Here is a 22,743-nt window from a genome sequence, read left to right as displayed (position 1 = left end):
CGCTTGTCCTAGCTCCCTTCCCCTACCCCTCCCACACTACTGCTTTCACTTGTATACTTGCCCTTCCCCCTTCTCCCTCACTGCTCTCACATAGCTGTGTATTTTTCCACAGTCTGCTTTTACCGGTTCTCACGGTCTCTTTGCTTGCAGATTTCTTATATATTTTTTCTTCTACCCTGAAGATGGAGGCGATACGTTCCTCCGAAACGTCGGTTAACATCACATATACATGGTGCCAAATCCCAGAAGACTGCTTTCTTCATAGTCACCACCGTGAAAGCCTCAAATCTTATAAAGATAAACATGTTATTCTAGCTGCTATAATGATCAGAATGATAAAATAAATTTTCTCCTGCATAACCTACACTCCCTTCTACCTTGTCTTATTAAACTCACTGAAATATTTTTCATTTGATATGATTCCTATCACATCAGTTTTCTATAGAATGCTCAGCTACTCACATCTGTCAGGAAATGGCTAAACTGAGCTTTAAAAACAGGCATGGCACAAAAACCAGTCATCTCTGCTCCAGCTATTCAGTATCAGAGTGACATGCAGAGAACATCCTTCCTCTCACAAACATGTTATAAATCATTTGATCACATCTTAATTGCTCTTTTAAAATAAAAATGTAAAATGTTATTATGGAACTGCATATCAAAGCAGAAATGGAGATAATAAATTTTAATGATCATAACATACCTGCTTATCAAAGTGACAACGTGAGTCCAGAAAGTTAAAGACTAGAGGCTGTGCCAATTCTTGCAGAGCATTCAACATGACATTGTTAGCAACCATTTTTATGACAAGCCAATCTGGAGAGAACACCTCTTGTTTCACCAGATCTCGAAACACCAAGAAGACCCGCAGGAGGAAGTCTTTCTTGGGTTTGCGATCTGCAAGCTCCTCCCATAAACGTTTATAGTGGAACTCATCTACCAGTTGGAGCAGTCCAATCAAACAGGCCACTAAACAGCCCTGGAAGCAGCACACATCTCAGCTTTATACCCCTAGCATCATTACCAACTTTATTATAAGCTCTATCTAATATTGTTGGGGTGATAAAATTAAGGAAGATGAAATGGACCTATCATTTAGCATACATGATGGAAATGAGAAACAGATATAAAATGTTTGTCAGAAACTTCAAGAAAGACCTATGCATAGGTGGGAGATTGATATTATAATGTATGTAGGAGTAAGAGGATGTGAAGATGTAGCAGACTGCATTCTAGTATCTCAGGATAGGACACAAAAGTGGACTTTGGGTTCCATAAAAGGGGAGAATTTCTTCATCAGGTGAGAAATTATCATCTTTTGAGGAAGAACCTACTCCATGGAGTTAATCAGTACCAGACTCAAGACCAACCGTAGAACATAACAAATAAGGAAATAAATAATTCTAGAATAATTACCATCAAACACCTTTCAGAAACCTATTATCAAGGTCCATGTCTCTCCAGCCCAATTCAATTACTATAAAAATTGGTGTTATTGGCAATAACTGACAAATTTTTTAAAACTGAAATAAAGTTCAGGTCTTTGGAGGTAACTCCTACTTCATATAGCAATCACTTGTCAGCCACAGTTCTGACAACTTGAGATTTCAAGCATTTGCCGTATTTCACGTGTCCAGTTCTACCAGTATTTGGTTCTACATATCCATAGTTTTTAATATAAGGGTTGGATAAAAAGTAGTGGCAATACTGCTGTAAAAGGAAACATGTGCATCAGGTGGCACTAGCGCTGTCTGTAGCTGATAGCAGAAGTTCAGTTGAAGTAGTGCAGTGAGTGGCTCTGGTTGTATTTCATTAAGTTGCATTGTGCATCATTTTGAAGTGAAGGAGCCCAAGTTCAAGCACCCTAACAACATGTTTATAAAACAAGAACAACACTCCTGGATAAAAATTGAAGTTGCATGAGGTCGTAGTGCACAAAATTGTTATCAGGGCCTGCCAGAAGCATGTGTTGATGCTGCTTTGCCATATCACACAGTGGCACAATGGGTGAAATTGTTCCGTGAATGGAGGGATGCCATTCAGGGCGACCCCAAGTTGACAACCACACAATTCAGCTTCTTGCTTCTTTGCTGGATGTTGATCGTCAATGGGCTGCGTGGGAGTTAGCTGCTGAAGTAGGCATATGTCACAAAACCGTGCTCCTAATTCTGCACGATATTCTTGGATACCACAAAGCTGCAGCACGTTGGGTACCCCATACAATGTCCGAGATGCAACAATGGCAACGTTATGCAATTGCATGGGACTTGTTGGACCGGTACCAGAGGGAAGGTGATGACTTCCTTGGAAGGATCGTCACTCTGGACGAAACTTGGGCTCTCTCATACGAACCGCACTTGAAGCGACAATCAACTGAATGGAAGCATCCTGGCTCTCCTCGTCCAAAGAAAGTGTGCCCTACACAGAGTAATGTGAAGGGGATGTTCATTGTGGCATATGTCACTGATGGAGTGATACTGCACCACACTGTACCTCAACGACAGACAGTAAACGCTGCCTATTACTGCAATTTCCTGTGTAATTATCTTTGTCCAGCACTCAGGAGAAAGCGACGATACTTGTTGGCAAGAACCCCATCATCCTTCATGAAAATGCAAGGGCTCATACTGCTGACGCTGTCAAGGATCTCTTTCACTACTGGCAATGGGAGATACTGCAACATCCACCATACTCAACTGATATGAGTCCCTGCGATTATGATCTCTTTGCCAAAATGAAAGAACCACTGCGAGAGACACGTTACAACACAAGAGAGGAGACTATGCGTGCTGTAGGGTGGTCACTGCTGGACATCAACAGAAGTGGACGTGCTGATGGTGTACGATGCCTTCCATAAATCTGGCAGAAGATGGAACACATGGGGGGTGATTATATTGAAGGAATGTAAGTGTGTTTATCTCAGGTAATAAAGTCATTTGAGAACTATAGAGGTGTTGCCATTACTTTTTATCCGACCTATGTATGTGTACATATGGGGGGAAAAATGGTGGCTTTTATGCCAAAAGACATACATTTGTACTGAACACACTGCAAACCAACAGTATTAATGACATAAGAAGTGTTTCTAATTCTCTGCAACACCAAAGTGTGCCACAGCTTACCAGAACAGGAGCTGAGCGGTCTATAATAATGAGAACTGTCTGTATGAGCATGTCCAGTGTTGTGAGACACAAAACTTCCACATCATGGTGCAGGCAGTTGTTCACCTGGAACACAGAAAAATAACCGTTAAACTATTCATTCTCTGATGGTCTGTGAAAATGGTTAATTCATTACTCTTTTATGTTGAACATATCAGTTTTCTGAGATACCTTTAACATGTATGATCTTTATACCCTCTTGTGCAGGTGATTGCTTATCATTACACTGTCAGGTATGCATATTTCACCAGCTGACATACAAGTCTAGTATTCAAAGGGTACTGAGTTTAATTTCAACCACTGATAGTAATATCTAAAATATAAAAATATGTTTGTGTCGTCATATGCTTATGGTAGTATGCATGACGAAAATAATGGGTTCTCAATTGGATTTATTGGAATTTGGTTATAATTTCTCTTAATTGCACTCAATTATAATGCTATCACGAATCTCTAATTAGGGCTACAATAATTTGATGTATTCACTGAAAGAATATAACTTGGGTTACCTACATATAGATTACAAAATAATATCAAACTCGTCTAGAAAATCCGCAGAACAGATCAAAGTCTCTTGGAAAAATGAACAACACAATTAGTAAGGTTGAAAATTCCCTGCCCTGGTCTACCTCTGTACTATGTGTGATAGCCATAACATCAGACTTTACTTTATTTTCCTCTTGATCATTATCTCACCTTCCCCTGCTCCTGTGCTTGACGTTGCTTGAATAGGAAGCTCAGTATCTCACCCAGTATCTCTGTGCAGAGACGCAACTCATCGCGGTGAGCCAAATGGACACGTAGATGTTTACAGCTCGTTGAGAGCAGTAGATTACGAGACTCTGCAAGACAGTGTTTCAGTTCAATGGCTACTACAGCACCAGTACTTCATCATGTAATTTACACTTGTTTTTCCAAAACTATGAGATAAAAACTTGAGTAATTTTCATGACGATTTACATACAAAAAAGAATATTGCATCATGGCAAACATCATTTCCTATTTGACCAATCAGTAAAAGTGAAACATTTTCTTCAGCAAATGGGTCAGCATACAGGACTAACTAGTAACCAAACATATTCATTTTAATTCCTTATGTTTTACTAATTAAAATTTTCACATCATGACCATCTTAATTCTTTGGCATACAGCATCCTGCATACCAATAACTGCATAGCTGCAAGGTCATATCACAGATATTGTGATACTGACAGAATTATTCTTGCTCAACTGTGACAAACATGTCTTCTGACCTGCTTGTTCACCTTAGACTACACATCTGCCCCCAACCCATGACGATACCTAAGAATGAACTGCATGGCGTGGGGATTTGTTTCTCTCCTCATTTCTCTATGAAAAATTAAGGTGCATGAATTAGGTAATGAAACACAGTAAACTTACAGCTTATAGCCCTACAGCCTACCCCCATGTTGGAACCTCAATGTCTGTTACCTATTCAGAGCTGCTTATTCAGTATCTTAAGGGGTAGTCTCAACATCTGGACACTTTCTGCAGCCTCAAGAATACAGCATGTTGATGTGTGAGGGGACCCAGAAAATATGACACAGCTTAATTTATGGTTTCTCATTTCTGCGTCACTGTGATTTGTAAAAAATCTACCAATATTTTATGTAAATGGCTGACAACATATAACCCAGTTCTATTGTAAAAAAGCAGTAAACAATTATTATTTGTAAGATTTGAGGTTTTCACAGCGGTGACTATGAAGAAAGCACTCTGCTGGGATGTGGCACCATGTAGATGTGGTAATGTCGGTTAACACCACATCTGCATGGTGCCACATTCCAGAAGACTGCTTTCTTCAATTATTATTTGCCTAGTAACCACAATCTTACAAGACAAATGAATGCTTCTTGGAATTTATCAGAGCTCATCTTGTCAATATGTTATTTCAAATGTCTTCTGTACTGCTCTACAAATTCTATTATTGCAATCTTTGTTATTACACTTAAATACTGTATAAAGAGTTAAGAGGAATTATTTCTTCCTATACAACAGTCGTATCTTCCTTAAGATGAGTTTCTGCACCATGACATGGATTCTTTTGTAAAAATGCACTACATGGCTTTGGTCCCTCTAAGCAAAATAAATCGGGCATGCGGTAGTGTAGTTGGTTGAGGCACCATGTTACAAGCTGGAAGGCTGCAGATTTGATCCCCAATGAGGTCACTGGGTTTTTCAATTGACCTAATCCTTCCAGCAGCACTATGGCACTGGGGTTGACTCAGCCTCTAACAGAAATGAGTACCAGGAACCTTCCTGGGGGTAAGGACAGCCAGCCAGCATGTAAGGCTGACAACCTCACAGCCATCTGTGAGCCAACTGTTTAGAAAATGAGGGAGCCTTGACATCTCACAAACCTATGGGCCATGGCCTGTTACAGGGATAGCTTTACCTTTTTAAGCAAAGTAAATCTGACCTAATCCAACCCAAGAAAATGGAAATACAAAGTACCAAAACAAAACCAATGAGGAAGAAGAACTGTGATAAGGCCACAGCAGGAGACTCAAACCACATTCTGCATTTTCATAAATTTATGGATATGTTGCTTTGGATATCCTCAATGGTCAAGGCAAGCTTTTTCCTTAAGCGGCCGCCGTAGTCTAGGGGTAACGTTTCCACCTCATGACTCAAGGTACGCGGGTTCAAACCTGGTGGAGGTCGTGGAATTTTTAAGGGCGGAAAAATTCAGGGAACAAGTCCTCCAGGAGGGACTTTAAGCCGTGGGTCCCGTGTCGTAGATTTACGGCACGTAAAAGATCCTCATGTCTCTAGGAGACCTCTGAGCAAAATTAGGCAACAATTTCCCGCCCAAGTAGTTTCCAATGCCTCTGGTAGATGGGGGTAATACCGATGGCCATCCTCGTTCGCTGAACAGGGCTGATAGCACGCACAAGTACCGGTAGGGTATGGCGACAGTAGAAATTAAAGGGGGATGCACGATGGACCAATAACTGGTCTAAGTGCATGGGGAAACCCACCCCCTCTAATAATAATAATAATAATAATAATAATAATAATAATAATAATAATAATAATAATAATAATAGAACCTTTTTCCTTAATTACCTTAATTATGACATCTTTGTACAAGACACTGATCTGACTCACCATCATCAGTGAAGAGTTTACTTGTGACCATATTGCGGATGGCCGTCAGTTTTGCCTGTGTCAACTGGGGTGGCAATTCTCTTGGTAAACTTTCAAGCATGGCTGTTGCCAATTTAGTAATCTTCAAGACTGGTAACACATCAGTCAGCTGCTCATACACGGCACTTATGCTGTGCAACAAGGCAACCTGTGTAACAAACAAAGTATTCCTTCTTCATTACACTTCAAAATACTACAAAATAGAAACACATCAGGACACATATCTTAAATTCTTCAATTCTGAAAAATGTCATACAGAAAGAGAAGTCCCGACACTCCAGCTTTAAATTTATCACTGCAAACACAGAAGCCTGCCATCAGACCCAATATAGAGCATGAATAGAACCTGAAACCAGGAAATAGGGAAGATCTGAAAGTAAAAACACTGCAGGCAAGTCTGTCCATACTGACTTCTTTCCTGGGCTACAGAATTACATTTAAGGGGGATGCCATACAACACAGAACTTGTAAACATCTAGTAAAGGAGTGTTAGAATTAAATAAAAATGTATTTTGTTCAGAATTTCTAAATGTGCCCACACTTTGATTGGTTCTACAATTTGTGAAAGATATTCTTAACTGGGCCTATACTGTCAATTTAAGAATTAAACAGCATCGTGTACCACGGCACTTTGCTGCTACAATGAGCTATACTTGCACTGGCTCCAGGGGGTTAAGGATATACAAGCAGTGGTATGGGCATGTGTTACGCATGAACTGCAGTGGGATGCCTCAGAGAACATAAAACATGAAGATGTGAATAGAGAGCCATTGGGATCCTAAAGACAAAGTGAACACAGCAAGTGAATGAAGGTATAAAACAAAATGGGCACAGGTACAAAATCAGTGCTTGTGGAAGAAAGAATAGAGAGCGCTTAGTCATAAGACAACCAGTCTCACTAAAAACAAAAACCCCATGCTTAGTCACTAAAACATGACAATATTTTATTGGTGGTATAAATGCTTAGTTTCAATGGTATTGTGACATGTTGCGCAACGTGTAATAATAGTGTAATAATTTTTAAAATACAAAAGAATATAATTAGAATCATTACAGGATGTAGAAGTAGAGATTCATGTAGAGAATTATTTAAGAAATTAAAAATTCTACCTCTTCAATCGCAATACATATTATCGCTTCTCTTATTTGTTGTTTACAACAAAGATAAATTCAAATTAAATTCTGATGTCTATAACATGAATACTAGACAAAAATATAACTTCCACCTACCCTCATCAACTTTATCAGTATATCAAAAAGGAGTCTACTTTACTGGCATAAAAGTGTTCAACAATCTGCCACAAAGTATTAAAAACTTGGGCAATGATACTAAAAAGTTTAAATCAGAGTTAAAGAATTATCTACATGCTCATTTCTTCTACTCTTTAGATGAATACTTCAATGTAAATACAGAATGATGTAAAATTAAGTTATATTAATTTTTAAGCTAAAATTGCCTGTACTTATGTATGTAACCTTCTGACTTGTTCTGTATCCAGAGTCAGGGTGAGTCAGCGCTCCCCCCCCCTCCGCATGGTAACGTAACACGCAACGCGCGGTGACGCAACAGGACGATGTGGAACTGGTTCTACTGTGATGTGGCACCGATTCCTACTGTGACACGCAACGACACTGTCGACGTGGGCAACAGGTAACAGCGAACGGAATATAAGCCGGCTGAGCAGTAAGCGTGAGTTAGTTGTAATGTGGCCATCTCTGAGTTCACTTCACAGTTAGTTCCGAGCAAGCCTATGAGCGAGTGTGTTATCAACAGTTCTCCAGTGAGCAGACTACAGTTGGAGTACAGCAGCCGTCGCGGAAAGAAGAACCGGACGTGTGTGTAACTGTGTAATTGGGAGTGTGTGATACAGTGATACATAGCTCCCCTACTGTAAACGTGTAGACCACTGAAGGCAGAGTGAACTGATTTGCGCATAGGGTTATAAATCGTGAAACCCCGCAACAGTGTAAACAGATTATTGCGATTAGGGTTACAAAGTGTGAAACCCCGCAATATTGTTGTAATTAATTGTAGCCATGATTTGTAGGTTGCTGAATAAACCAGTTAACAATCTCTATGGCGTCTTCAGTAACCCAACACGTTACATTGGTGTCAGAAGTGGGATTTGGACTTACACACATGACCGACAAGATTAGAACTCAAGACACGTGACATTGGTGTCAGAATTGTTTTATGAACTTGAACACGCCTCGACAAATAATTGAATTATTGTGCATCAAGTATTTCACTGCTACAAAATGGAGATGCAGTGAATAATCGAAATGATGGCGAAGGCAGAGGCCGATAGAAAAATCGAGAAGGAAGAAATGCTGAAAGAGATTAGGGCAAACCAAGTAAAAGCAGATGCCAATCGAAAAAAAGACAGAGAAGATTTCCTAACAAAATTAGACATCAACCAAAAACAAATCGACGTCATGCTGACAAAATTAGACGCTGACTTCAATGCCTGGCAGGAAGAGACGACAGCCTGCCAGGATTCAACGGAGAAAAATCCAAGAGGAAAAGTGGTTGTAGTTAACCGACAGTCGATTCCTAATGAAGACAATGAGACGTTGGCCTGCCCAGTGGACACGAAACCTGCGACGGCACAACAAGAAGAGGTCCCCATAGTGATATCGGTCAGAGTGATGATGGCCTACCAAGAAACGGAGGCACGTCCAGAAGTTGGAAAGCCGGCTTCAGTGCACAGGAAACCTGAGGTGACAGAACTACTAGAGGTACCCATACAAGATGCCGATGTAATGCCGGTCGGAGAACCGAAGAAGAAAAGACGCAGGGACCGACATCGACGAAATATAAAGAATTCGACACGGGAAAACTGTGGACCCCGGATGAAGTTGGCTGCCACCTGTAGGAAGATATCCCATCGTGCGACAGTGGCACGACGTTGGAGAAATGACTTCAAGAAGGAAACTCCCCAGGCAACCTTCGGATGCCAGCGGAAAGAAGGACCGCCAGCCGAGCAGGGACGGCAGAAGAATTGGACCAGAAACCATTCTACAAGAGGAACCCAGAAAGGATGGACTCCCAGATGGAAACAACTGGTGCGCCCAGAAGGCACCAAGGAAAGCAGAATCGAGATTTCGAGGACCAGCTACGGCTTGGAAGCAAGTGGGAATTTAACAAGACCCACAGGAGGACAAAGGGATTGGAAATCGCAAAGCGAATTTTCACACCTGTCCCATTACAGAGAAGTAAAATCTGGACACTGTGGAGGGGTCCACCCCCTCCAAAACGAAAAAAGATGCAGGGCACAGAGGAGGAACTGGTAATGTAGAAGAACCAGCCTCCCCAGAGAGAATGAATGTGCCATAGAATGAAAGTGATGGATGAATGGGACACAACTGGATCTTCTGGCGAGGTGAAAGGAAACCGCTCGAGACGAGTTGCTCTTAAGAAGGGAGCGGTTGTAACGGCTGGAGAACAGATGCTGCAAGAACAGCCTCTGAAGCAAGGGAACGGGGATGCACCGTTAGGCTATTCGGGATGAACAGCCTTAAGGAGGGAGCAGTGTGACATGTTGCGCTACGGAGAACCCCCCCCACCACCAGCAGTGACGCAGCAGGTGAGTCAGCGCTCCCCTCCCCCCCTCCGCACAGTAACGTAACGCGCAACGCGAGGTGACGCAACAGGACGACGTGGAACTGGTTCCTACTGTGACGTGGCACCGATTCCTACTGTGACGCGACACGCGACAACACTGTTGATGCGGGCAACAGGTAACAGTAACGGAATATAAGCCAGCTGAGCAGTAAGCGTGAGTTAGTTGTAATGTGGCCATCGCCGAGTTCAGTTCCGAGTTAGTTCCGAGCAAGCCTACGAGCGAGCGTGTTATCAACAGTTCTCCAGTGAGCAGACTACAGTTGGAGTATAGCAGCCGTCACGGAAAGAAGAACCGGACGTGTGTGTAACTGTGTAATTGGGAGTGTGTGAGACAGAGAGACTTGTATAGCTCCTGCGTTATTAATATGTGAAGACTTTGGTTGTAGGGTTTGTAAAGTGTGGAAACCCGTAACATTGTTATCATTAGTTGTAGCCGATACTTGTAGATTGTTATATAAACCAATTAACCATCTCTATGGCGTCTTCAGTAATGAAACACGTTACAGTATCATAGAATCTCATATAGGACACATCAGTCTAATCCACATTATCAAAATAAATTTTCTTAAGAAACATTTTAATATTATCCTGATGTATATGGTTCAGTCTTCTGAGTAGTTGCTATCCAAAATAATTTCACTACCAAAATTCTGTATATATTTCTTGCTTCTCCTGTTCAAACTGTATGACTGCTCTGTTGTGGTTTCCTTCATTTAACTACAGTAACAATTGCAGAGATCTGTATAAAATGATGATTGTTTTTAAGACACTTGATCCTTATCACATTGCTACTTAGGCTTTTTTTCTGAAAGCAAAATGTGTTATAGGATGATCCTATATGCTCAAGGATCACTGACTGCAAAAACATCTTTCAAAGCTGTTGCTGTTGTCAAGTTTTCTTTTCATTCCTTTTACACTACGTCTTCCTATAACAGTTATATTCTCCTCCTCTGAAACAACACTTTGAACTGACCAGGTTTCATTCTTTGCAAGACTAAATCAAAACTCTGAATCACATATTAAATTTCACATTCACATTACAAAAGAAGCCAGGATAGTGCGGTCAGTATAGTGACTGACTACAGGCTGGCTGACCATGGGGTTGGAGTTCAAGTGTATCAGGTTTGCCTTATATGGCCAACAAACTTTCATACATCCAACCCATAAAGTCTGAAATGCATCTCAGTACCAAAGGTTCTGGTGATGTACCAGAATCTTTGTGAAATTTACACTGAATTTAAAAAGCAGAAGTGAAGGGCATCAAATGAAATCTGGGTAAGCATTAAACTTAGTTACAACCAGTTACAGAACAATTTTGAAGAACGCAAACATTAACTGTACAGTAAAACTGAGACTGCATATCATTCAAGTGACTGCCGGAATACTTCTAGAACAGATCCTGACCTCTTCTTGAACCATGAATCATGTTTCTTCACAACAGTAGTTCAAAATTAGTGTGTGAGGGGGCTTTCATTGACAGAGAGAGATAATATACAAACTGAGGTATAGTAAATGCAGCGTCTAACTTCAGGTAGCATTACTCCACAGTGCTTTTGTGCTATGCTCTCTACCTTTGAACCCTAAAAATACAAAACAACAAGCTCTGAGTCCTTGAATAATGATAATTTTATATCAACATTGTAGATAGTTCTACCATAGATTTTTAAAGTTCATGGTGGTACCTGCCCTGCACTACCTTTGGTATTATAATGTTAAACATATGCCCCATCCTAGGCAGGGTCTATACTAAGAGTGGAAGACACTACTGTAAATAATATTTATAAACATGACTGCATTGCATTTTTTAGTTACACAACAGCTGAATTTCTCCTTCAGAACTCTGTTAACAAGCTGCAGCTGTCTGTTTTATAGATGTACCACAGATATTAATCATCCAAATTTCATGACACTTTGTATGCACCTCATACCATTGAAGACAACCCCATCTTCATATTTTTAACTCTCATCAACAATAAAAGTACTATACTATTCAAAGTAGGGAGTTGCTTCCACATTCTCTGCAGTTCTCACTCATGAATATTGTCACATCACATCACTGTACCTGTGTTGGCAATATAACATCGCTAGACATGGCCAGCATTTTGTTTAGTGCTGTAAATACACTGTAGAGGTCCTTCTTGAAGCTGTCTTCATACTGGCCACCTGTTGCTCGAGAAAACAGGAGCCGAGACTGGATGATGAACTTAAAGATATACTCCAAAGAGCGGAAGCACTTCTGGATTGGCTCCTGCTTGTCTGTGGAGCTAACCCAGTCAGCACAATGCTGCACACTGCTCAGCAGCCCCCTGCAAACAAACAGCAGCTGCTGTAGCACGGTCAGTATACCATCTGGCTATGGGCTAGACATCTGAGGGGTTGAGTCTTTTCTCCATGTCATCCAGACAAGTTCTGGGGCCCACTCAGTCTCCTATACAGTGGACAGTGGGGGCTCTTTAGCCAGGGGTAAAGCAGCCAGGACATGAAACTTACCACTCCCTTCCAACTAGTGCTGAGGTCAAGAATACATGGATCTATACATCTACTTCCCTCTATGCCTTCATGGCATAGTGCTCATTTAGTTAAGAATAGGGACAACTTTACCTTTTTAAATATGGAACCAGAGGAAATGTGCAAATGTATTGAGAAAAGAAGAGAATCAAACATATCATTCATGTACATATATGAGGGGGTACCCAAAAGAAACCGAACTTATTTTTTTTAAACTTATTTATTCAAATTTTAAGCACAAACCTTCAATCCCCTTCAAAGTACTCTCCACTTACACTAATACACTTGTCTAGTCTTTTATTCCATTTTTCAAAACATTGTCTAAATTCATCTTTTGAGATGCTTGACAGCGCCTCCGTCGTTTTTTCCTTCACCTCAGCAACATCAGCAAAACGCTTTCCTTTCATGTCTCTTTTCATTCGAGGAAACAAAAAAAAGTTTTGGTCATTTCGGGACTCTTCTTTCAAAGCACAGCATGCTTCCACATGACCTTGTTTTTGTTCAGCAGTCAGCAGTTGTGGCACGAATTTCGCAGCCACCCTTTTCATTCCCAAATCTTCTGTCAAAATTCGCTGAACTGAGCTCCAAGTCACTCCCGACAGCTCCACAATTTCTTCAATGGTCCGTCGTCGATCTTCCTTGATGATTTCACGAATTTCTTCAACATTTTCATGTGTTCGGGCCGTGAAAGGACGAACAGAACGAGGTTTGTCATCAATTGACATTTCACCATTTTTGAAACGGGAAAACCACTCAAACACTTGAGTTTTCCCCCATAGCATCGTCCTTGTACGCCGTTTTTAACATTTCAAGAGTTTCTGTTCCACTTTTCCCGAGCAAAAAGCAGAATTTCACCGCCGCAAGCTGTTCACGAAAATCAGCCATTGCAAAAACGACAATCGCACAAAACAGTTGTCACTATAAACTCTGCCGAAACTAGTCCTTACCTTCTGAAGCAACGTTAGTTGGCTTATCAACTCAGGAATGTTAGCTCTATGCACTCATAGCGGCAAAACGCTGTACTACAAAAGCTCTGCCCACAAAAAAATTAGTCCGGTTTCTTTTGGGTACCCCATCGTATTTAATGGCTGTCATGAATATGAACTTTTAAAACTCAGGACTGAAAACTCTTTTACTGTAATAAAAGCTAATCAAATTTCACTTCAGCAGGAATTCTTAAATATGGATTACTTTTAATGTCAAACTGTGAACACTGTTGTAAGTGCAGTGTATCAATATGACTACTACCTGAAGAATTACACTTCAGAGAATCAGGTTACTGCCACAGTCTAGAACTTACTTATACACCAGAGCAGCAGCAAAGTGGCCTTTGATGTAGGCATCCATGACAGGCTTGAAATGCTCAAACTTGCTGTCTTCCAGGAGACTGAAGATACTGACCTACAAGATAAACAGTTACATTGCAAAGCTGGAATAACTGTGATATAACTAATCCTATGGCATTCAAACCCAAGGGTTCAAATCCCTTATATCAAAGACTGTCATTAAGCATGGTCCTGAACCAATTTCATCTGCCTTCCATCCTCACCACATATTTTAACAAATTTCTTAATTTCATCATTCATTTCCTGTGTCTTCCTAGAGGAGAGTTTCCCAGAAATTTCCCCACTTCCATTCGGAATATATTTCTTGTCTTTAAATATAAAATTGCTATAAAGTGTATCCAGTTTTTAATTGAATAAGTAATCTTACAGCTCAAAATGTTGCAGCTTTAATTGGCCACATTCAGCTTCTATTAATACTAAAGGAAACTTTATATACTCATAAATGACATAAAATATTTTAAAATATTTGAGCCATATACATTAAATCTCATTGAAAATCCTTAAAATGTATAAAATTAATAATATGCCCAAGTCAGTGATGGAGGTAGATCCATTTTCTGTTGTTTTGTCAACATAATGGCAAAGGTTGTGTTATGTATGATAGGCTCAAAATCATCCTTAAAACATATTGCGACGTGGATGGTGCAACAGGAAGTAAAAGAGGTCACGTGAACTCTGCAGTCTCACGAGTGACGTCACAAACCCCCACTCCTTCCATCATTATGCAACGTTCAGTAAACCCCGCCCCCCGTGGTGACATAACAGCAAAGCAGCTGTGTCAGACACCAGTTGTTGTGTGTTGGGTATGTCATATGACAAATAACTTCACACCGTTTTTGATGTAGCAAATTTATTCCACACTTGCTCTTACAGTTACACAATTCACAATTTCTCAATTATTGCCATTGGCAGTATCACAATTACTTCTCCAGCTGGAGTCCCTGCCATGCACTCGATACAACCCAACTTGTAGCTCCTGGACTTCCGCTGCACTCGGCGACTTCACAATCCACACTATTGTCACTCCTAATCACACATTGGCTAACACACCGCTCAGCCGGCCCCTTATAATGTTTCCTGTTGCCACATGGTAACTGTGGTGTCCCCTGTTACGTCACAGTGGGAAGTGATGTTACGTCACCGCGGGGGGTGGGGCAGAGTGTCTACTGGCCTGTTACTGTAGCAGCGGCTCCTATGCTGTTACGTCACTGCAACAGTGTTTGCCTGATACAGCTGTTCTGCTGTTACAGCACCACGGGGGGAGGTGTTTACCGAGCGTTGCATAATGATGGAAGGAGTGGGGGTATGTGACATCCCCCACAAGACCAAAGAGTTCACATGACCCCTACTCCCTGTTGCACCATCCATGACACAGTATATTTGATAGTGTCTTGTGGCGTCCCTGTAATGGTTTACAAGGTGTGATAAAAAATAATTTGGTGAATGAGCATGCTTGGTTGTAAGTGGCATATAACAGATGAAGACAGTGCAGATGGCACATTCCTCCCACCTATGTAGGTTTGTCTAACAAGTTTCAACTCCTGTTTATCATGTCAGTAGTTACTGACAGTACAGTGAATATATGTTTTGCATCTCTGTCATAAGACATGGAGAGCAGTGAAATGGAACAAAAACCAACTGAAATTTTGTTTTAAGCTGGGCAAGACAGCTACAGAAACCCATGAAATGCTTATCAGGGATTATGGAGATGCTGCTGTCAGTCAAAAGATGGTATACAAGTGGTTTGAACGTTTTTGTGGTGGTGCTGAAGCAATTGAAGATGAACAATGATCAAGTCATTCATCGACTACGACAGCAGATAAAAATATGTTGAAAATCAACAAAATGATTTGAGCAAACAGAAGATTAACAATTCAAGAAATATGTAATGCTTTGATCACTTCATTTGGCTCAATGCAACTCATATTGATGAAAAATTTGAATATGAAAGGAGTGAGTGCAAAATTTGTTCCATGGCTTTTGTCGCAAGAACAGGAAGAACTCTGCCTATTGATATTGCTGGAGTTGTGTGATCATATGAATTCACATTCAGGTATTTACAAAGTCTGAACACTGGAGACAAATCTTGGGCATATGCTTATGACTGCGAAACAAATTCCAGAGTTCTCACTGTAAAACACAGAATTCACCATGAGCAAGGAAAGCATGTCAATCAAAATCAAATGTGAAAGCCATGTCGATAATTTTCTTCAATACTGAAGAAATTGTTTCAGTTGAGTTTGTGCCTTGAGGCACCACTGTGAACACAGAATATTTCAAAGGTCTGTTAGAATGCATACAAGATGATATGTGATGAAAACAGCCAGAAAAGTGAAGAACAGATTTGCACTGCATCATGAAAATGCTCCATGTCACACATCTCTTGTCATCTGCCAGTTCATCACAGTGTTTGAGTTGTTGTTTACATTCCCTACAGTACGGACAATACTACAATACTTTGTAAGATGAGGCACCGACTAAACAATTAACATTAATTTACTACATCTACATCACGAGCCTCCTATACAATCTTATATACAAAGAGAAAAACTATAGAATATTCCAACTTGTCCATGGGAACGCAACGAAATTACGTGGAGTAATCCAAAAGTTGCCGAAATATATTAATAAAAACTATTACATCTTACCTAGATCTTATTCTGCACCATCACCTTCAAAGTAGTGCCCTTGGGAGTGCATACACCAATCCCAGCGTTTCTGCCACTTTTCAAATGCATCCTGGAAGTCTTTCTTCATTAGGGTGTTTAGTACCGTCTGCGTTTCCGCTTGAATTTCCTCAACTGTATCAAATCTTCGCCCCTTCAACTTGATTTTCATCTTGGGGAAGAGAAAGAAGTCGCATGGAGCTAAGTCTGGCAAGTACGGTGGGTGGGGAACAACTGCCATCTTGTTTTTAGCCAAAAATTCCTGCACAATGTAAGCCATATGCGGCCGTGCGTTGTCATGGTGGAGTACCCAGTCATTTGTGTGCCACTTCTCTGGATGTTTTCTTCTCATGTTCTCCCTCAGACGCCTTAGAACATCGCGATAGAACTCTTTATTGACTGTCTGACCAGGAGGGGCGAACTCCTTATGAACAATCCCGTCAATAAAAAAAAACAGATCAACATGGACTTAATGGTGCTCTTGACTTGTCGAGCTTTTTTTGGCCAAGGTGAAGAAGGGCTCTTCCGTTGCAATGATTGCTGCTTAATTTCAGGATCATAGCCATAAACCCAACTTTTGTCACCAATGACAACCTTCGAAAGAAAGTGTGGATCCTCTTGAAGCTGTTGTTGAAGTTCCCTGCAGACTTCCAAGCGATGCTGCTTCTGTTCATTTTGCAGCAGTCGTGGCACAAACTTCGCCGCAATCCTCATGTTCAGTTCCTCTGACAAAATTCGTTGACATGTACCATAACTTAGTCCCAAGGTGTTACAGAGGTCTAGGATGGTCAGTCTACGATCTTGCAGAATCAGATCCCTAACTTTCGTGACATTTTCTGGTGTTTTGCCCATTGACGGCCGTCCCGAATGATCGTCATCATCAGTCAATGTTCAGCCATTTTTAAAACGCTTATACCAGTTGTAAGTTTGTGTCTGGCCTAAACTGTTTTCACAAAAAGCTTGCTTCAACATTTGGTGTGTTTCTGCAGCGGTTTTCCCAAGTTTGAAACAAAACTTTATACAGACACGCTGCTCTCTCAGGTCAGCCATTGCAAAACCGCAAACTCACGGAAACACAACAATGGAAATACGTTCACCAACAATAAACCCAACCACTCAACTCAACGCCACTTGCCATACTGATTCAAGAAGAATGTGTGAGGAGACACCTAGTGGTATTTCGATGTACTCATAACCATTCGCGTGCAAAATTCAAATTTCAGTAAGTTTTGGATTGCCCCACGTACAAAACCAACAACTGATTCGATGATATAAAACATCAATCTAAAATTTTATTCTTGTTTTATGCTATAACTTCTGTTTTATATTATCTTATTTGTTGTATTTTTTACGTCAAGTGTTTTATATGATTAATAGTATTGTATCCAATTTTAATAGTACTGCAGTTCAGTGGTGTACATATGTTAACTGTGTATTTGCATGATGATGGCTATTGATAGCCGAATCATGTAGCAGAGCTGTAACTTGGCACTGATCTTGATATTTGTTGTGTTGTGACGGTTAATAAAGAGGTTGTATCAAGGTAATAAATTTCCCTTGGCACATCCATTCACCATATTTTTCATTACCTTAAATTATAAGTTTTTCTACAGTCAATTACCTTAATCCTCTGCACCTGATAAGTCTCGTGCTTCCCACTAAAACATGCAACTACTTAATTCTGAAAACGAGTATAAAATGTACACTACAGTTGTGACTAATCAGGTGAACAAAGAAAAGGGACTGAATATTTAATGCATGTAAAGTCTTTGGGCAATGGTACTCAAAGAATTCAACTCTATGACCTAAATAATTTTTCGTTCATCAAAACAACTGTCTTCAAGCAGTTGGTGACTTACTAATACATGGAAGACCAGTCCTGAGTGAGTCGTTGAGTTGCCATCTTCGGTAGAGAACATAGAAAACAGAGCATCAAGCACATCCTGCAGAAACTTTACTAACTCCTCCCCATTAAGCCGCAGAACTCGATTCAGTGCTTCCTGGATCATTTCTGGATGCTCTTTCCACTGCAGTAACGATAGCAAATCGACTGAAAAATACAAATCCATAAATTAAATAGGGAACAGAATTTTCAGTAATATTGATGCCATATATGAAAATTAAACAACTATTTCAGGAGCATAACAGCTTCAGTATGAATACCTAACTCTTTAGTGTTGGATCTTGCCTCTTTAGCAAAATATTACTCAACTGGTCAAGAAATAATGTGATGAACACTTACGTATTTTGAAAAGTTTGGTCTTCTGAGTTGTAAGGCATTGTAGTTCAGGGACAGCCTGATGTTTCAGACAGACATACTGCATCTGTCTTCAGGGTTGAAAGGTAAGCCAAGCAAGAAACCAGGTGAAGTAGATAGCATGCTGAGCTAAGCTTGCTGCCTATTTCTGCTAGTTGCTTGTGCAGCTTAACCTTTGTTCCTGAAGATAGAGGCAATATGTCTCTCCAGAATGTTGGGCTCTCTCAAAACTACAGGGTGTTAAAACCCAGAAGTCACTGCATAAGAACCTCAAAAACCCCTCACACATTCTCCTTTCAGGTACATGTTCAAGAACTCTCACTCATCCTGTCCAGCTACAGTTAAAACATAACATCATGAAATAATTCAAATTGCCACATAACAGAAATGAGCTCATTACATGCACTAAACATGAAGACTGCATGAAGCCCTAAGAGGTGACAATCTACAAACAGAACATATGGCAAGATCTGAAAGTACAACCCCCTGGAAAATTGATGAACTTCAGATGCAGTAGTATGAACGTGTGTTAAGAATGGATAATGATAACATTTCCTTGAGAATTTTAGAAATAAAATGTCGACTAATTTACCACTGAGAAGACCAAGTGAGAGAGGAAATACTTAGATTGAAAAGAGATTCTAGAATAAAATTCACCCGTGAACACTGGTGACATGTATGGCTTACCATTCTGTGTAAGTTTTGTTGAACACAGAAGTGTGTGTACATAGACAGCCTCCTTTGAACTCCGACTAAATGCTCCAATAGAGCTCGATGTGGAAGAGATGTGAACACTGGTGTCCCTCGCACTGCTTGGCAGTTGGAGGTAGGAACTAGATTCCAGCCTCACTCTGTCCTCACACTTGTAAATGTACAGCTCATGGATTCCATCCCTTAGTGTCGCTCCTCCTGCCTCCATTAGTCGAGCAAATGAGAAGCCAAACAGCTTCTTGTTGTCTGTTTTATCACGAGCTGAAACACATCATTCTACAACAGTGTTCACATTTAACACATGTGGTTTACATTTCTTTATGTTTCAAATAGGTCTTTCACATGTTTTAAAAATGTGTCATTAATTGGTAACACATATGATATGAAAAGTGGTTTGGCATGGAATAAAATAACTCAGTTTGGTATAAAGATGTAGTATCTGAAAATAAAAACCATTTTATGGTAGGAATAGGTGCTTACTGCAAAATAGATGTAAAACCATGGGAAACAAGAATTCTGGGAAGAACCAATTGTCTACTTTCCTTTCACTACATACTGAGTATTTGATACAACACAGACCATAAAGAAACATAGCATCCAACAGTCCTTCTATCGTTGTGTGTGAATTCATTGCAATGGGAACGCACGTATCAAGCCACTGCCTAGCAATTTTAGGTAGGTACACACAGACATACAGACAGAAAGTGATCTCAAAGGTCTCTTTTTATTTTTTCGACATAAAGAAAGTAGGCTAAGAATACACATTCTGAGTGGAATATTAATTTCCAAGCCTGATTTTAGGAAAAACCTCTTTTCACTTCAATAATCTACCTCCCATCTTCTGCTGGCTGTCATTTTTCACTAGGTATATAAGATTCTAATGTTTAATAACTATAATTTTGCTGATAGTGTATAAAGTTACTTGTTATACACAGAAGCAAAATACTATCACATGTTAACACATTGCAGACCGGTGGTTTAAACATTTAAATCACCCTGGGGACCGGCGATTTTAAACCTACTACCCTAACTTGTGCACTGTTCACTTTAAAAATTAATATAAAATCTCCTAATTAATTTTATGAACTGAAATTTTTGGAGAAAACTTACCAGAGCTCCTAGAAGTGCTTGCACGTGTGATATCTCTGGAAACATTCTCCTTTGTGAAGAGGCATTACACAGAATTTGCACATGCAGGCATTTCTACTCTTCTTCTTGTGCTCTGCGCACACACGGCACTGCCTAGAAGGGTGTTTCTTCTTGCAATATTCACTCTTCACAATTTTCACGAGAATATGTTTCCACATATCACCCGAGAGTAGGCAAGGGGGTCTACTTGAGGCCTCTGACGGGTGCGAACAGATGGCCCCGGCTGCACTACGTCTGTGTCTGACGCAGGTACTGCCGCCACTGTGACGTCAGTAGCCCAAGCTTTTGCCAGTTTCAACAGAAATGCTTTGTATTTCAAAGTAGAATTTCTGTTCACCTTTTTGAAAACCGTAAATGAATTGAAAATTGCACAGTTTATCAGCCACAGTGCAACTTTCTTCGTCCATTTTACTGGCCAAGAACTGGTCAGCCCTATCAACTTCTTTCATGAACATATTATACTCGGAAATACAAAGAGGCTTCTTTACTTGCCCGTGTTGTCTTTGAACATCGACCATGCTCGAATTGTGAATAGTGGAAACCATATTCACAACGCTAGTATCCCTCCAGGACTGAAGAAGAATGTCCCCCTTCCGTCAAACTATCTCCAAAAACCAATGACGCAACTTCAGACACGTCCGTTGGGTCCAATGGCATCTGCTTTACCCCCGGATAACCAGTAAACTTTCCCAAAGTGGGGGTTTTGTCCACTTTATCCCATGTAGCTGTCCCGACACTCGCACTTTCAATGGAGCTCTCAATTTCACTTGACACATTTTGGGCAGCCCTGTGGCCCCCGTCACTGTCACTGACACTGATAATGGCCTCGCTATCAGAAGACAAAGCAGTTGGCAAATCTGATAGCTCATCGGAGAACATATCTAATATTTCCTGTCCTCCGAGAGATCGCAAAAGCTTTCGTCTCTGAGCCATGTTGAACTGGTAGCTGCGTGGTTCATACGTGCAAGCTTGGATTAGAACAAAGCGAATTTTGTTTAGGTTGTGACAGGAAATGACTCTGGTCGAGTCACTAGATAAGGCAGCAATCATTCCCGAGGTCATCTACGCAGTAGTTACAATTCAACGCAGCCACACAGCGATATATAGTGTTTTGCAACATAATGTGACTGTAGAGGGCCATATGGCCCGCCCGGTCCGCAACGCTTGGAAACGTAGAGGGCCATATGGCCCGTCTGGTCCACAATGTGTTAAGGTCTCCTTCTTCTTCTGTCTTACAAGGATCACACTCAAGTTCCAAACCTCAAAGCTATTTTCAGAAGTTTCTCTATATTTCTTTGGTTCGTTTAAAATGCAAGAAGGAGTCTGTCCCTGTCCACCCTGTTACAGCATGTTAACCATTTATTTTGTATTATATATTCGTCCTTATACAATCATTATTTAGTTTCACCCATATGCGTTTGCTTTTAATTCTGAGTTCATACGTCATTTGATATATCTTAAAAATTTCATTCTAAGGTGCAAAGAAATAATGTGAGTTAAATGTGGCACTCCTTAGAGTAATCTCACTTCTAAATTTATAAGGAGTAAGAGAAATGTACAGCAAGTTAAGAAAGTGAACACAGCACTCTAATCATCTGATGCTTATCACAAAGTGAAAGTCTAAACACACAAAGGCTATAACAATTTACAGTTCCACGTACTGACATAATGTGAAGTAACATGATAGTTCAGGCACTGAGATGATGAGCTTCACACTGAAAATATCCACACTATTTACATTCTACAACAGTGTTGTGCTTATATTAGTGTCACCTACCATAATTTTTATGTATTACATGCTATATTTGTCATTTGCCACCAGCACTTACTTGAGCAATGCCTGTACTCCAGACGAATGTGAGAACCATAGAATTTGTCTATAGGAACAGCCAGTCTGATTGTTTCTGACCACCAAGGTGAGTTGTGATGATACACAATCATTGATTGGTATTCATTTGCCCCATCCATGCCTGAAGCTCCCCATAGACAGTTCTGTATGAGAAGAGCAGATAAGTGCATAAAACTTCCAGTTCAGTTAGGATGTTAGTTGGCTGAAGGAACATTACAAAAACAATACCACCAACTGCAACCAGGAAAGTTAACCACATATATTTCACCAGCGTTCCTGCTCTCTCCTTTATCGATTGGT

The 22,743-nt window shown here is 40.4% G+C and overlaps 1 protein-coding gene across 2 annotated transcripts in view; it reads right to left on the bottom strand.

The window, feature by feature from the left end:
* Positions 1-22,743, bottom strand: part of LOC111872119 (dedicator of cytokinesis protein 3) — a 284,561-nt gene that overhangs the window by 39,377 nt on the left and 222,441 nt on the right. For both annotated transcript variants that reach the window (XM_023865697.2, XM_033754538.1), the window contains exons 14-22: positions 22,424-22,586; positions 19,422-19,706; positions 18,337-18,527; positions 13,766-13,866; positions 12,020-12,263; positions 6,294-6,480; positions 3,858-4,003; positions 3,123-3,227; positions 704-979 (exon numbers count right to left, since the gene is read on the bottom strand). In XM_023865697.2, the coding sequence (XP_023721465.2) occupies positions 704-979; positions 3,123-3,227; positions 3,858-4,003; positions 6,294-6,480; positions 12,020-12,263; positions 13,766-13,866; positions 18,337-18,527; positions 19,422-19,706; positions 22,424-22,586 (1,698 nt within the window). The remainder of the gene's footprint in view (positions 1-703; positions 980-3,122; positions 3,228-3,857; positions 4,004-6,293; positions 6,481-12,019; positions 12,264-13,765; positions 13,867-18,336; positions 18,528-19,421; positions 19,707-22,423; positions 22,587-22,743) is intronic.

This window comes from Cryptotermes secundus, unplaced genomic scaffold, assembly GCF_002891405.2.
Source record: "Cryptotermes secundus unplaced genomic scaffold, Csec_1.0 scaffold461, whole genome shotgun sequence".
NCBI classification, from domain to species: Eukaryota; Metazoa; Arthropoda; class Insecta; order Blattodea; family Kalotermitidae; genus Cryptotermes; species Cryptotermes secundus.
The sequence above is the reverse complement of the archived record's forward strand: the minus strand, read 5'-3'. Positions and strand labels throughout refer to the sequence as shown.